Genomic DNA, 14,693 nt, shown 5'->3' with positions numbered 1-14,693 from the left:
TTCATTTCCCCCTGGCTCTCCACCCGTGAGTCGTGAGTCGAGTTGACGGAACTCCTTCAGGGTTCGTGTTTCACTTCACTGCTCACTTCTGAAGCCCCCTTTCTCAGAATAATTGTCTTAGCTCAGCAATGCTACTGAACAGATTCCAGCAGTTCGACGTTGAGTGAGAATCTAATCAACTTCACAGAGTACTTTGGGAGACTTCTATGGAATCCAGCTGTGGACAAGTCCACAGAGCAGGTACATTTCATAGTGGTAGGCTGAAATCTCAGGGGAAACCTTTGTCTTCATCCCAGCATCGTGCTCTAGGAAAGCACAAAATTGGAGTTTATCCTACAGGTTGCCAAGCAAATATGAGCTCCTTTCCAGGTTTTTCCAACCCTGTGTATATCTTGTTAACTATTCTTCATAAATTCTGAGTCTTTCTCAGAGCCACTCTCTTTTACCTCAGTCATCATCGATGGTAGGGAAAAAAAATCTGTGGATTCATAAGTATATTAAGTCACTGGCTACCAGCAATTCGAGTTTACATTATCAAACTGAGAGTAATACATTACTCATTCTTTCATTCAAATGCTCCAGGAAGGCAGGGAGTTCTGTCCTTATTTGTTGAGTAAATTAATGTCCACTTCGTTTGAGGTGCTGTCATTAGTGCTAAGAATTCAACAGTGAATAGGATTGGCACAAGCCCTGCCTTCAGGCAGGTCTCCTGCAGCAAGAGAGCAAGAGAACTAAGAAGTAAATAAAACAATCACAAATGGTGGTAAGAGCTAAGTGGAGAGGAACTGGGGAGTGGAAGCAGCCAGCTCAGATAAGGTGGTCAGGGAGATCCTCTTTGAGGAAATGCCCATTAAGCTGAGACCTGAAGAACAGGAGCTGGCCTGAAAAGATTTTCAAGGGACCACACACACACACACACACACACACCCCACATACATGCAAACCACATATATACATACACACATAAATACACATACACACTTGCAGGGATGCACACATACACACACCTATACACACATACATGTGCAATACATTCATACATACATACCCACATAAATACACACACATGCAGATATGCACATATACACACATACACACACACACAAACATACACCCTTTGGTTCAGGGGAACCTGCAGCCCTCACCCCAAATGTTATCTTTAAAAACCCTTCCCTGTGGGCTTCCCTGGTGGCGCAGTGGTTGAGAGTCTGCCTGCTAGTGCAGGGGACACGGGTTCGAGCCCTGGTCTGGGAGGATCCCACATGCCGCGGAGCAACTAGGCCCGTGAGCCACAATTACTGAGCCTGCACGTCTGGAGCCTGTGCTCCGCAGCAAGAGGGGCTGCGACAGTGAGAGGCCCGCGCACCACGATGAAGAGTGGCCCCCACTTGCTGCAACTAGAGAAAGCCCTCACACAGAAACGAAGACCCAACACAGTCATAAATAAATAAATAAATAAATAAATAAAATTTAAAAAAAAAAAAGTCATACTGGTTCAAAAAAAAAAAAAAAAAAAAAACCCTTCCCTGAAAGTCATCGGGGAGTTTGGGTCTTTTGAGCATGAACTGCCCATTCTCCTTGCTTGGTCCTGCAGTAAGCACTTGCTTTCCTTCACCACAACTTGGTGTCAGTAGGTTGGCTTTGCTGCAGGGAGGGCAAGCGGACTGAAGTTCAGTTCGGTAACAAGGGCAGGACAAACCCAGACGGCAGATAAAATCCACTAGAAAGGGTTAAATGATTTCAACTCCCACAGGCGGAGCCTCAGTGGGAAGGGGTCTCTGGGACTGCCCTTCTGCTCTGTCAGTAATAAGGATGGGATCCTTTCTGCCTTGGAAAGCTGCTTTCTGGGGAATCCTGGTGTTGAAATCCAGTGGAAGGAGAGGGGAGGGAGAACGGGGCTCCTGGAAAGGGGAACCATCTGCAGAGCAACAAGAACCACACAAGCAACGGGATGTTCTGATCTGCTTTTTATTCTCGGTCTGGGCTGCCCCCCAGGAAGTGCCCAAATGAGGTTTCCCATCTGCTTTGGGTCTTTACTGTGCAAATTGAGAAAATGCAATCTGGAGACAGCCCTCAAAGGGCTGCTGACAGCTGTTTGGGGGAGAAAAAGAATGGCTACAAAGAGAGCGAGGAGAAAGTGAGACAGGACAGCCTGCCAGGGAGTGGGAATAGGAAAACAGCGGGGAGCTGGGGCGGGGTGGCCGCACCGCCTCCCCATTCTCCTGGAGCCCCTGGAACAGTACGGAGGCAGTGCTCAGGGAAAGCGCCTCAGTGGGAGATGGAGGAGGGAAAGGCAGGCAGAGGGAATCTTAAGAAGAAATGCTGGGCATCATGAAAGTGATCTGTCCTCTGTCAGTTTCCCAAGTGACTATGATAAAGATTTAAATTAGGTTTCATTATTTTGGGATGCTGTATGACTTTTTTTTTTTTTGATGCAACACCACGTGAAAACAGGGTCCCAGGTTACCTTGGCTTTATTGTGTAAGCATACAATTGTCTCTCATCAAATACTTAGTCTATCCATTCCGGTAATTCACATACACTTACCAAGTGCCAACTGTGTGTTTGTCCTGTTCTAGATGCTGGGCAAACATTCCCAGAAGTCTTCCAAAACCCCAGCTCTACTTCAGCTGACAGGGGGTCGCTAAGCCAGGCACTCGCTCAGGTTGTAGGCAGCTTGTAGGCAGAGCACACATTTGCAGCTCACTCACTCTTCAATGAGCCCAGCACAGTGTCTTAAGAAAGCACAGCAATAATACCTGCTCATGGTTAGTAAGTCAGATGCTGCGCTAATTACTTTAAGTACATTATCTCATTTAATCCTCGCAGTAACTCAGTGAGGTGGAGCCCAAGATGATTCCCATTTTACAGATGAGGAGCCCAAGGCACAGAAACTTTGTCCAAAGCCCCCAAAGTAATAAATACCAGAGTCCAGGTTCAAACTGTACAAGGTCTCTTTAATGCCAAAACCTTTGCTTTTAATACTAAACTCTACTGCCATCTCATAAACCATAGTAAGATAGTAAAAGTCAGAATTAATCATAAATCTAAATTATAGATTATAGTAATATGAAATCTTTTCTTTTTTCCTTTTAAGTACATAACAGAACCAGGCTAACAAAATGCTACCTAGTAGGAGTCCTGTTTTGATAGATTGCTTTCATTTCATTTCAATAAACGTTTTTTAGTAACTGATGGAAATAGTTCTTACCCATTAATGTTTAATTGACATACCATTTTCCCCGAGTAAGTAGTATTGTCATCTGCTGATACAGGTGTCACACTGAATGTTCCTGGATTCTTTTGAAGGCCTTAAGATTATAATCCTTCCATTCAGTCTTTTAACATTACACAATTGTTTAGGAAACTAGCCATGTTCCAGCTCTGGAAAATCCACATATATTCCATATTAATTAAGTCTGCTTTAATAAACTGCTCGCAATAGTCCTGTAGATATAGGAAGAAAAATTAACTGTGCAGGGTCAGACAGCCATTGGAGGGTCGGAGTAAAACTACAGGCTAGTTGTGATGGGTATCTGTGATTCTTTTTGGCTGTCAGTATACAACTCACCTTCCTGTGTTTGGGGAATTTCTCACCTTAGGAATCTTGGTGGTGGAAAAAGGCCACCACTGCCCCCCCCGTCACAGAATCCAAAACCTCAACCTTAGCCTCCCTTAGGTTAGGGTGAGCATGTGGCCAGTGAGATCTCTCCATCAGGTTCAACTGCCAGTGATGCAAAGAAGCAGGGCCTATGAAAAATCCCTTCGAGGGGTCAGGGGGAACGCGGCTACATCCAGGTTTAGGGGCAGCGTTCAGCACCAGGGAGTCAAAGGGAGAAGAAGAGGGGCTGAGCCCAGGGGTGCCAGTTCTGCATTGAGTTAGGACACGATCCTGGCTGCAGCATCCAGGTTCCTCAGGGCACCCAGGGAGTCTGTGAGCATCCTAACACCTTATCATAAATTCCTGTTCACTGAATCATCCAAAGATGTTTTTTTTTTATTGCATTGCAATTAAGAATCCTAATACTAGAACTGAACCTGGAAGCATCCGAAGACCCAACATCACTTACTTCTAGACCAGATTTTTGTGCAGACACCTCAGTGGAGGAGTCTGGAGTCAAAACCAACAGGTGCACATAGTCAGACAGGAGTCTAGGCTTGGTTTCAGGCTTGAGGAGGATGAGCTTGCTTCTGGATCATTCTTCATGAAGGCCCAGGACTCTGGCAGTGGACACCCTTCTCAGCATCCGGCACCATGGTCCCCATGAATTCTAACAAAGGAAAAGCCAGCTGTACCTCAAAGCTAATTACTGGAACACAATTCACTTTATGTTTTCTGTTTTCAAGAGTTTTCTGGATGTCTCTTGCAACATGGACTGTCTTTTCATTGGGATGTGTATATTTGTGCACGAGAGTGTGTTCTCCTTTTGATATAGGCTGTTCTTCTAGCGGCCACTTTGCTAATTTTATACCAGTTTATCATGGGGGCTGAATCCAGTACAGTGTAGTGAAGATCAGCCATATGCTTCCTACCTCTTCTCTCACACACACTCCTTGCGTATTCCTACCCCAAGCCCCAGAGAGCAGCTTGGGCAGATCCTACAGCTTTCTTGACACTTTCAGATATTTAAATGTTTAGTCAAGTTTACCTCAACATTTTAACATCTCATCCAATTTCAAACTTCTTTCTGCTCAGCTGAGGCCTGGCCTGTGGCTTGAGGACCGACAAGGAGAAAGGAGTTGGCACCGGAGGTAGGAGACACACAGTCTTGTCTTTTACTCGCTTGGCTCCACCTCCTCCTCTCCTCCCCCTCCCCCCCCCCAGATCCCCTGGGGGTTGGGGTCCAGCAGGAGAGAGAGGTGATTTCCTTCACTCCAGATACACAGTTTTAGTTCTCCTTTGGCGGAAACTTGCCTTCTGTCATGGCAGATATTCAAATGCTGGCTGGTTCCTGGAGGTTCTTTTGGGACCCTCCACCCTCCCCTGGCACAGCAATGTACCCTCCTGCCAGCGGCTCATTGAACTCTGGGAAACACTTAGGTTTACCAGTTTGTTAAAGAATATGATAAAGGATATAGATGAATAACCAGATGAAAAGAAACATTGGGCGAGGTCTGGAAGGGTCCTGAGCACAGGATCCTCTGTCCCCGTGGCGTTGGGGTGTGTTATCCTCCCAGTGTGGATGTGTTCACCCACTTGGAAGCTGCTGGAGCCCCCTAGTACTGGGATTTTATGAAACTTCCCTCACGTAGGCATGAACCGTCATTAACTCTATTTCCAGCCCCTCTGCCTTCTCTGGAGGATGGCAGAGTGGGGATGAACATTCCAAGCTCCTAATCATGACTTGGTCTTTCCGGTGACCAGCCCCTATCCAGTAGCCACCCGGGAGCCCACCCAGAGTTCCTCATTAGAATAAATGTGCTCCTTGTGTTCTTATCACTTAGGAATTTACAAGGGTTTTAGGAGACCTGTGTCTGGACAGGTTCAAAGACCAAATATTAGAACAAGAGGTGCTCCTAGTGCTCTTATCACACAGGAAACCACAAGGGTTTTAGGAGCTCTGTACCAGGAAACAGGGGTAGAAACCAAAATATATATTTTCTATTATCTCACAAGTGTCTACATTTTAGGGTTTTAAGAATTAAGTGAGCTAATAATACTGTAAGCAGCACACAAGTGTTAGAGTTAACTCTCTGAAAATACTGTAGTAAAATTAGTTAAGACTTTCTTCTGCTCTCTCCATTTTTTGTTTCTTGATTTCTTTTACTCTGCTTATTTCAATCTCCATCTCTCACGTAGAAGTCTCATGTGTGGTTATCCTTAGCTACCTGCTCATATTTAGGGGCTGGCATTAAAGTGCTGAGTGGAGGTGTGTGTGAGGGTAGTTTGTCAACTGGTGTGACCTAACTCCACTCTGATAGAACTGTATACTCTGTGAGATCAGGATCTTATCTATCTTGTTAGCCACCAGATTCCCTGCATCTAGAACACAACAGGTGCTCAATAAATATTTGATGTTATTCTTCAACCTCTCTAAGCCTCAGTTTTCTCATCTGAAAATTGAGGATAAAAAATATTTACCTGGCAGGAGTTGTTAAGAAGAGATAGTGTATGTAAAGCACCAGTTCAGTGCTTAGCACTTAGTTATAAATAATAATGGGTAGCAATCATTATTATTATCATTTCTAGGGACATCAGGGCAGCAGCTTCATGACCATTTGTGGTCACCACTGACCATGCTAAATATAGAGCCAAAGCACAGTACCTGTTGAGAGGCTAGTTATTACAGGACAAATCAGCAAAGCAAGGAGAGGGCTTAAGATAATAGCCCTTGACATTCAATGTTTACAAAGTCCAAGGACACTGGCTTTAGTCATGACTGAGAAGAAAGAAGGTGGGTAGTGATGCTGCATTGCCAAATAGCTCTGCAGAATGGCCATTCACATGGAATGCTCCTGTATTGCTCTGTTCAGTCTATTATAAGCAATTTAGCAGTAAAGGCATTGGAGGAGGTTAAATGGTGTACCAAGCCTTCCACCCAAACCTGGCACTCTATCCAGACAGCAGGCAGGCTGCTAGAAATGGAAACAACCCGTTTCTTTTGGAATAGAGTTTTTGAAAGTAATATATGTATATAGTTAAAAAAAAAAAAATCAAACAATACAAGAGGGTGTAAATGGAAGAGTCAGCATTCCTATCACCCCCAAACCTTCAGGCAGATTCCCCAGAGATAATCAGTTTTGTCTTACAGATACTTTTAAGCATATGCAAGAATATATGCATATTTTTTCCCAGATGGAATGGTAAAAAACAGTTCTGAAACTTGTTTTTTTGCCCTTTATTTATCCTGAATATCTTTGCACATCAGTATATAAAGATTTATCTCCTTATTTTTAACAACTGCTCTATTCATTAAGGTAAGAGATAAGCCCCCAGATCTCCACGGCTTAACACAATTGAAGTTTCTCATTTACCTAAATCCAATTGGTGGTAGTGAGTGTGTGTGGGAGGGGAGGTGTTCTGACCCTAGCACTTATTCAGAGATCCAGGAAACCCAGGACTTCAACATATGACTTCCACATACTTGGTGGCTTCTAAGGTCACCCTGGGTATTAGATGGGGAAGGAGTGTGGAGGAAGGTGAGGTTTGTTTTAAATGAACCAGGCCTAGAAATGTTTTATATCACTTCTGCTCACATTCCATTGGCCAGAATTAGCCTGACTGCCCTAGACTAGGACTAAGAAATGTCCCAGATGGACAGCTTCTTCCCACAGTAACTCAGCTCTATGGAAGGAAGCTCAAACCTTTGAGGGGCAGTGAGCCACATCCCACACAGACACACTGTAGGACACCCTCATTTACTTAAGCTTTAGAAGGCTGGTTTTCCTCTTCTCTTTCTTCTGTTTTTCTACTTGCCAAAGGCAAATTTTTTTAAGTGTAGAAAACTACTAACTGGTAAGAATGAAGAAATAAGAAAACGGACATTTGTGGAGCGTATACACTCGTTCAGATCTGGTGGGGGTAGGGGGGAGACACTACCAACGAAAAGCCTTTAAAGGATGCATATCTTTGACCCAGTAACACTTCTAAGGACATTTCCGAAAGAATTTAGTGGATAACTGCTCACACTGTATGTACAAGGATATTTATAATAGCGACACATTGTAAGCAACCTAGATGCCCAACAACAGAGACCTGTTTAAATTACAGTGCATCCATATAATGGAATGCTTTGCAGGTGTTTAAAATAATTGCATGGATACCTGCAAACATAAAAATATGTCCATATGTTCTGATAAAAAACAAGACTCCTAAACAGTATATATTTTTTTAAACAAATTGATTACATGTAGCAAAAGGCTGGAGGACATCTGTTAAATAAAACGTTTACAGTGTTTATCCCTGGTGGGTGTGACTATGGTTGTTCTCACTTTCTTCTTTTACACCTTTATGTAATGTCTCAACGTTTTATCATTAGAAAAAACAGTGAAGCTATTTTCCGTTTGAAACAAACAAACAAAAAAATGTAGATAAAGAGGACTGGGGCTTAGGCGACTGAAAGCAAGTATGTGAGACCCCGCCTCCAACCCTGCCTGTCACCCAACACTCAAGTCGCTATCAGGAGCACTTCTCTCTGTTGCAGTGACTGGCTTTTGTCACGTAATCCCCAGGTTATAATGAGAGGGGAGGACAGGCCTCAGAGCAGAGGCAGCAGCCCCAGGGTCGGCGGGCTGCGGCTTGCCATGGGGAACACCATCAGGGCCCTCGTGGCCTTCATCCCGGCTGACCGCTGCCAGAACTACATTGTCAGAGACCTCCGGGAGATGCCGCTGGACAAGATGGTGGATCTGAGTGGGAACCAGCTCCACCGCGTCCCCGTGCACGTGTGCTCCTTCCAGCAGCTGGCCAAGCTCTACCTGAGTGACAACCACCTCAACAGCCTGCCTCCGGAGCTGGGGCAGCTGCAAAATCTGCAGATCCTGGCCCTGGATTTCAACAACTTCAAGGCTCTGCCCCAGGTGGTATGTACCTTGAAACAGCTCTGCATCCTCTACCTGGGTAACAACAAACTCTGCGACCTCCCCGGTGAGCTGAGCCTGCTCCAGAATCTCCAGACCCTGTGGGTCGAGGCCAATTACCTCACCCAGCTGCCAGATGTGGTCTGTGAGCTGAGTCTCCTCAAGACTCTGCATGCTGGCTCCAACGCCCTGCGTCTGCTGCCAGGCCGGCTCCGGCACCTCCGGGAGCTGAGGACCATCTGGCTCTCAGGCAACCTGCTGACAGACTTCCCCCCTGTGCTGCTTCACATGACTTCCCTGGAGGTGATCGATGTGGCCTGGAACAGCATCCGCTACTTCCCCAGCCTGGCCCACCTGTCAAGCCTGAAGCTGGTCATCTATGACCACAATCCTTGCAGGAATGCACCCAAGGTGGCCAAAGGGGTGCGTCGCGTGGGAAGATGGGCAGAGGAGACCCCAGAGCCTGACCCCAGAAAAGCCAGGTGCTACGCACTGGCCAGGCAGGAAAGCCAGGAGGCACAAGTGCCTGCCCTGCCTCCTCCACTTCCGCCTACCAATTCCTGAGAAGCTTCAGGTGTAGGTCAATGCCAAGGACCCAACTCCAGAATCTTCTGGAGACCTCTCCATTAGAATGCAAAGGACTGCTCTGGGACAGGTGGGGCGGCTCTGCGAGTGGAAAATGGAACAGAGTCAGATGAAATGCCTACCTCACACCAAGAAGAAAATACTCAAGGCCACCATCTCTCCCAAAGGGAACTGTGTGCTATAGGCAGCATGACAACTTCTTTGCAAGAAAATCAGTCTCTCCAAGCAGGTATTTTGAAACACTGAAGAGCAAGAAAGGCTGGGACCCTTTGGCCTCCTCCAGTCTCCAGGAGTGGCTGGTCATGAGGCCAAAGAGCCCCTCAAACAAGGTATTTGTTACAGAGCTCATCTAAAAGTTCAGGGGGCCTGTCTCCAGCCCTTTGCAGGATGTATTTTCTTACTATGAATGACCATAAATGGTAAGAAGAGACATTACCGATTCAGGCCACTTAAAAATGACATGTCTACCTAGTCAGTCCGATTCAGACTCTTCGTTGTTGCAAAGGCTCAAGATGAAGCTTCCTCCCTGAAATTTAGTGGCTGCTGAGAAGACACCCCTGCTGGGAATGCCTCCTGGTGGAATCCAGCTGCCACTTTCAACTTGACAGTGGTTCATGCTGATTTCGCTCATTTTCCTTGAAAGATTTGACCAAAGGTCTGCTCCCACCTGTAGACTGTCACTGGCAATGCTGAAAGTCATCTAGAAAACAGAACCTCTCCTTGGCAGTGTGGTTGCATCAAAATCAAGCCTCGTTGTGACTGGCTGCCTCTGTGGAGCAGAGCCCTCCTGTTTACTCACGTAATGAACCAGAACTGAACTGAATCCCTTGCCATGCAGGGACCACATTTCCAGAATCATATTAGGTTAAAAGTTGTAGGTGAGAAATCTGTTCGCTTGCAACAAGCATTTGGAAATTGGAATTGCAGGTTGTGGTATATATAGGAATTGTCTGCCTCTTCAGCCTCAGTATCTCTGCCCTTGCTCTGATTTGTTTTGATTTTTGTAGATAAAATCTTTTGATGGTCAGTGTATAAACCTAGGTATTCAGGCTGCTATTTCTCTGAAGTATGTTAATCATGACCTTTTCTTCTCCCCATGAATACATCAATTTTAAACAAACTGCTGTCAGTGGGTAGTTTAATAACACAATCCTTTATGATCTTGAACCCTTTCAGCAGTCAAGGAAACAAAAGTGTCATCTTAACTAAAACATATTGAATTTAGCTTTTAAAAAGTACTTTTGCCATAAAAGCATCTTAACCCAGCAAAGTTTGGTTCTAAAATGACATTATACAGCAATTTTCATGTTTTCCTACCATAATTATTTCTTGCTAAACCAGAGGAAGAAAAAGTTTCATGGTTTCACATCATCTCTTCCTATCACCACCTCCCAGTCTGCAGAGTAACTACAACCCATTGATCAGACTGCCAAAGGGTCCTTTTAATCACTAAATTGTCAAATACTTAACTCCTTTAATAATGAGCCCAGATTTCTATTAGACAGCTAGGATTTAGTCTATTTACTCATTCCTAATGACTGCAATTACACTATACTCAGTTGATACTAGAAACTTTCTGCCAACAAGACTGCCTTCTGAGCTGTTTCATAGCTCATCCTTCACAATGGCTATGATTTTCTTTTGACCCTCTCTTTCCCCTCCTAAGATTAAGGCGCCCACCTTTTCCAAGGAAGCCATAAGCTGTAGCCATTTGACCCATAGAATTTTCATCTAATGAGCTAACTAGTCTGAAACAGATATCAAATTATAAACATTCTGACACATAAACTGTTTTGTTCTAAAATAATCAATACACAACAAATAAACACTTCTTAAACAACATGGTTAAGTGTTCACCACGAATTTTGCTGTCCAAGTTTTCACTATAGGATTTCAATCAATTTTATAAATTGACTATGTAAATGCATATTTACATTTCTATAACCCTCTGATGTTTTCTTGAAATTCTAACATAATTATAAACTTTAAAAGGGAAAAATGCTGAAGCACCAAACATTAACTTTTTAACTTTTTTTTTTGGTGCACCGCGTGACCTGCGAAAATCTTAGTTCCCCGACCAGGGATTGAACCCGGGCCACGGCAGTGATAGCGCCGAGTCCTAACCACTGGACCACCAGGGAATTCCCAACATTTTACTTTTAACAGTCCTGAAACCCAAAGTGCATCAGAGGAAAATCTCTTCCAGAAGTTTATGTAGGATTTTAGCTTCCACAAATATGATGCCAACTAAAATCTTTAACGTGGATTCTAAGGACTTTCTCAGGTTTTTTTTTGTCCTAGAACAATACTAAGTTTGCAATTTCACACTTGAAAAGTCAGCTTGTGCTCTAAAAATCAACTACTCAAATTTTAAAAGCCCATATCCTACACACAGTAACCTGGAGGCAGTGTACTACGATGGTTAAGAGCATGGCCCGTCAAACTACCTGAGATCACATCCTACCTTTGTCATTTACTGGTCAGTTACCTACCTGTGTGCCTCAGTTTTCTCATCAGTAAGATGTCAACAGTTTCTGCCTCTCAGGGCCCTGTCAGGCTTAAACAAATTACTGTGTATGAAGTGCATGGAACAGTGATTGGCAGGTGATGGCTAATGTTTAACTTAACATGTTCTTTTACTAAGTGTTATACTATGGCAGTACAATACTTATATTTACCGAACAATCAGTATAACTCCTTGTTTGAAGGAAAAAAACATAAACAGCAATTGAACAAAAAAGCTTTTTCTCTCTCAGTAAAATTTTCAATATTATCTCTAGTCTTGAATATAAGAAATATAACTGCAATGTGGTCAAACACTTCTGGTTTACATATACAGGAAAACAGATATGATTACCAAGGATTCATTTTTTTAAACTTCTAAACAAATATACTTTGCCCTCTGCCTGTTATTCTAGAATTTGCAAAATCACCGAAGTACATGAAAATGTGACACTATTCCTTGGCACTAAACCCATTCATGTCATGAGGACAAGAGACATGAGACTGAAGACACGGGTGTGTGTCTGCTAGATAATTTACTGCCTTTGCCACTGTAAAAAAAAAAAAAAAAAAAAAGATACACCTTGTACTCTATCTTAGAAAGAATATTAATGCCATTAAACAACAAGTAAGTTTACATGCTTTCCCCCACTTCTGGACTGTCCACTTCTGAGAACACGAAACAGGTGATATTTATCTTTGAGTCCCCAGTGGCTGGTATAATTCGACCACATTACTTGAATTTTGGAGATTTTATCCTGCACCAAGGCCACAGGACAGGGAGACACACTGACACTTACAGAGCACCACTGTAGGTCAGACACTATCCTCAGGGTCTTGTGTAGATTTATTCATAGTCTTTTCAATACCTCTTTGAAAGAGGTGTTATGTACTGCTCACAATTTAAAAATCTTTATTCTTTATTCATATTGGGAATCAAAAACGTTCTACAATAATACCGATTAAAAAAAGGTTAAGTCCTCTTTACACTTCTGCTCTAGTAATATCCTAAAACACTTGAGTAGGTACAAGACAAGGCAGATTTCAGAAAAGAATTTCATACAAAGTATTCTATTGACTTCTATGAGTCAGGGTCCTGACAAGAAAATGCGTTCACCTCATACGTTTTACAAAGAGACTTTTCACAAAGGAACTGTTAGTAAACAGAATTAAGGGGAGAAAGATCAGGGTAATACAAGTGATTGTATTTGGCATGAGTCACAGCAGCCGCCAGCCCCACCCATAAGGCTGAGTGAAGTGGGAACAGAAACGTTACCAAAATGCAGCAAGAGGTGAGAGTCATGAAGAGGGCTTGCCCAGAGAGCTATACTGGTAGGTCTCGCAGGGATGCAGCCAATTCCAGAGACAAAGAGCAAAACCAGGAAGAAAATACCAACTCCCTCTCCCCATATCCTACCAGTGCTTCCTGAATTAAACCACAGGAAACCAGTCCACAGGGAGCTGTGAGGCAGTTAGCAAGGCTAAGTCCCATGGCCTCCAAGCAGGCAAAGAACGGATTCTGACTTGAGGAGAGTAAAAGAAAAACCAGCACACATATTATCCTTCTTCAAAGAAAAACAGAAGGCTACTAAAATGGATTTAAAAATTCTAAGCACTTAGACAATTTCTACACAGTTAACTGTTAATGTACATTACAAAAATCTCCATTTCTATGTCACAAAAGCCTTGCGAAAATAAAAACTCACTGCTTCCATAACTGTTGTTTCTGAGTTAAAAGAAACTCCATCCTAAAACTCTTATAGGAATTAGAGGGCCCTAGGTTGGTACTTTACCTCTGAAATAGAAAAAACTTTGTAATTTGTGAACTCAGGATATTCTAGGCCTATGATGAAAAAATCTGTAAAGGCTTCAAAGGATATGAATTCAGAGGAAAAGAAGCATGGGTGTATTCTTGGATATACAATTAAGCTCCCACATTTCTACCTCTTTTTAGATTAACTTTAATACTTACTGGTGTATCCTTTCTAAGACCTTTGGAGAAAATGAGCCCAAATACACTTTAGATTAAAATCCTACTCCAAGCTACCTGGTCCCTCAGGATAAATGTTTAAACCCACCTACCTCTCCCACTGAAACCTCTGCACATTTTCTAGATCATGATATGCTCAACTGTTCCACCTACCTGAGTTGTGGGATGAACACTAATGTTATAATGTGTGATAAAGTACTTTAAAAAATTACATAGTGAACGTACTGCTATGTTTCTAAAAGTGAAAAAAGTAAAAATCTGTATAATTCTCTGATGAGCTATCTCAGAAGTTTCTCCTTTATGTGAATGTTGGAGGATATAAGCTAGTTCACAACAAAAACCAAATTTTTCCAGTTTTCATAGCTTCTACAAAGTAGCACTAAAATGCTGAGACACACTTTTGGACAAAAACAGAACAGGTTGGTTCATCAGTGTTTCTTTGAAAACCCTTTCACTCCTCTGTGCGAATAAAATGTCTCTCCACGATGCTAGCAGATACCCAGTAGAAACTACTGCTGGGCTTTCGTTTAATTTCGTGCATTCTGCTGTATACTGACAAATCAATAACCTCCGAATCTAAATTCACATTTAAACCATCAAACTCAGCACAGACTTACATTCTATCTAGGATCCATTTGCCAAAAACAAAAACAAGAAACCCTAACAAAACAACAAACAACAATGCTTACGTCTAACTATATCCACACCCTATAAAATATCAGAGGTGCCTGAAGCAGCTTGCAGCTACCAACATTTAAAATATAACTCTTTCACGCTTGAAGTAACAGAAGCCACCATAAATTTTTTCCTATGTAAGAGACAGTACTTAGACTACAGAAAATTAGAAGAGTACTGAAGTATATGGTACTTTCACAAAACAAAATGGTTAATAAATATTATGTATGATTGAGAATCAAAAGATTAATTTAAGTTTATCACATCTCACTTGGACTTACATTAATCAGGATAATTTTTTTCATAAATGTGTAACATCAATCATTAGTTAAGCTGGAAACTCTACACTGAAACTATAATCATTCACTCCCATTAAGTAGAGTTAAAATGGGATACAAATCACTAAAGTCAGGTAAGAACT

General features: G+C 42.8%; 1 protein-coding gene, 1 long non-coding RNA gene and 1 other non-coding gene across 3 annotated transcripts; 1 reads left to right on the top strand and 2 right to left on the bottom strand.

Annotated features, from left to right (window-relative positions):
* Positions 1–2,487: 2,487 nt before the first annotated feature.
* Positions 2,488–14,687, bottom strand: LOC132373397 (uncharacterized). The gene is made up of 4 exons (XR_009505416.1): positions 13,025–14,687; positions 4,071–4,271; positions 3,235–3,447; positions 2,488–2,759 (listed from the first exon to the last, which is right to left on the bottom strand). It is a non-coding gene; the product is annotated as an uncharacterized LOC132373397 (long non-coding RNA).
* Positions 8,245–9,084, top strand: LRRC10 (leucine rich repeat containing 10). Its single transcript, XM_059934692.1, has one exon. It carries the CDS (start codon positions 8,245–8,247, stop codon positions 9,082–9,084), a length of 840 nt encoding a protein of 279 aa, XP_059790675.1.
* Positions 11,175–11,246, bottom strand: TRNAD-AUC (transfer RNA aspartic acid (anticodon AUC)). Its single transcript has one exon. It is a non-coding gene; the product is annotated as a tRNA-Asp (tRNA).
* Positions 14,688–14,693: the final 6 nt, after the last annotated feature.

This window comes from Balaenoptera ricei, chromosome 10 (assembly GCF_028023285.1).
Source record: "Balaenoptera ricei isolate mBalRic1 chromosome 10, mBalRic1.hap2, whole genome shotgun sequence".
Taxonomy (NCBI): Eukaryota; Metazoa; Chordata; class Mammalia; order Artiodactyla; family Balaenopteridae; genus Balaenoptera; species Balaenoptera ricei.
This window is presented reverse-complemented; position numbering and strand designations above follow the sequence as displayed.

Coding starts and splice junctions, on each gene's coding strand:
- LRRC10 (XM_059934692.1), top strand. CDS start 8,245: ATGGGGAACACCATCAGGGCCCTCGTGGCCTTCATCCCGGCTGACCGC.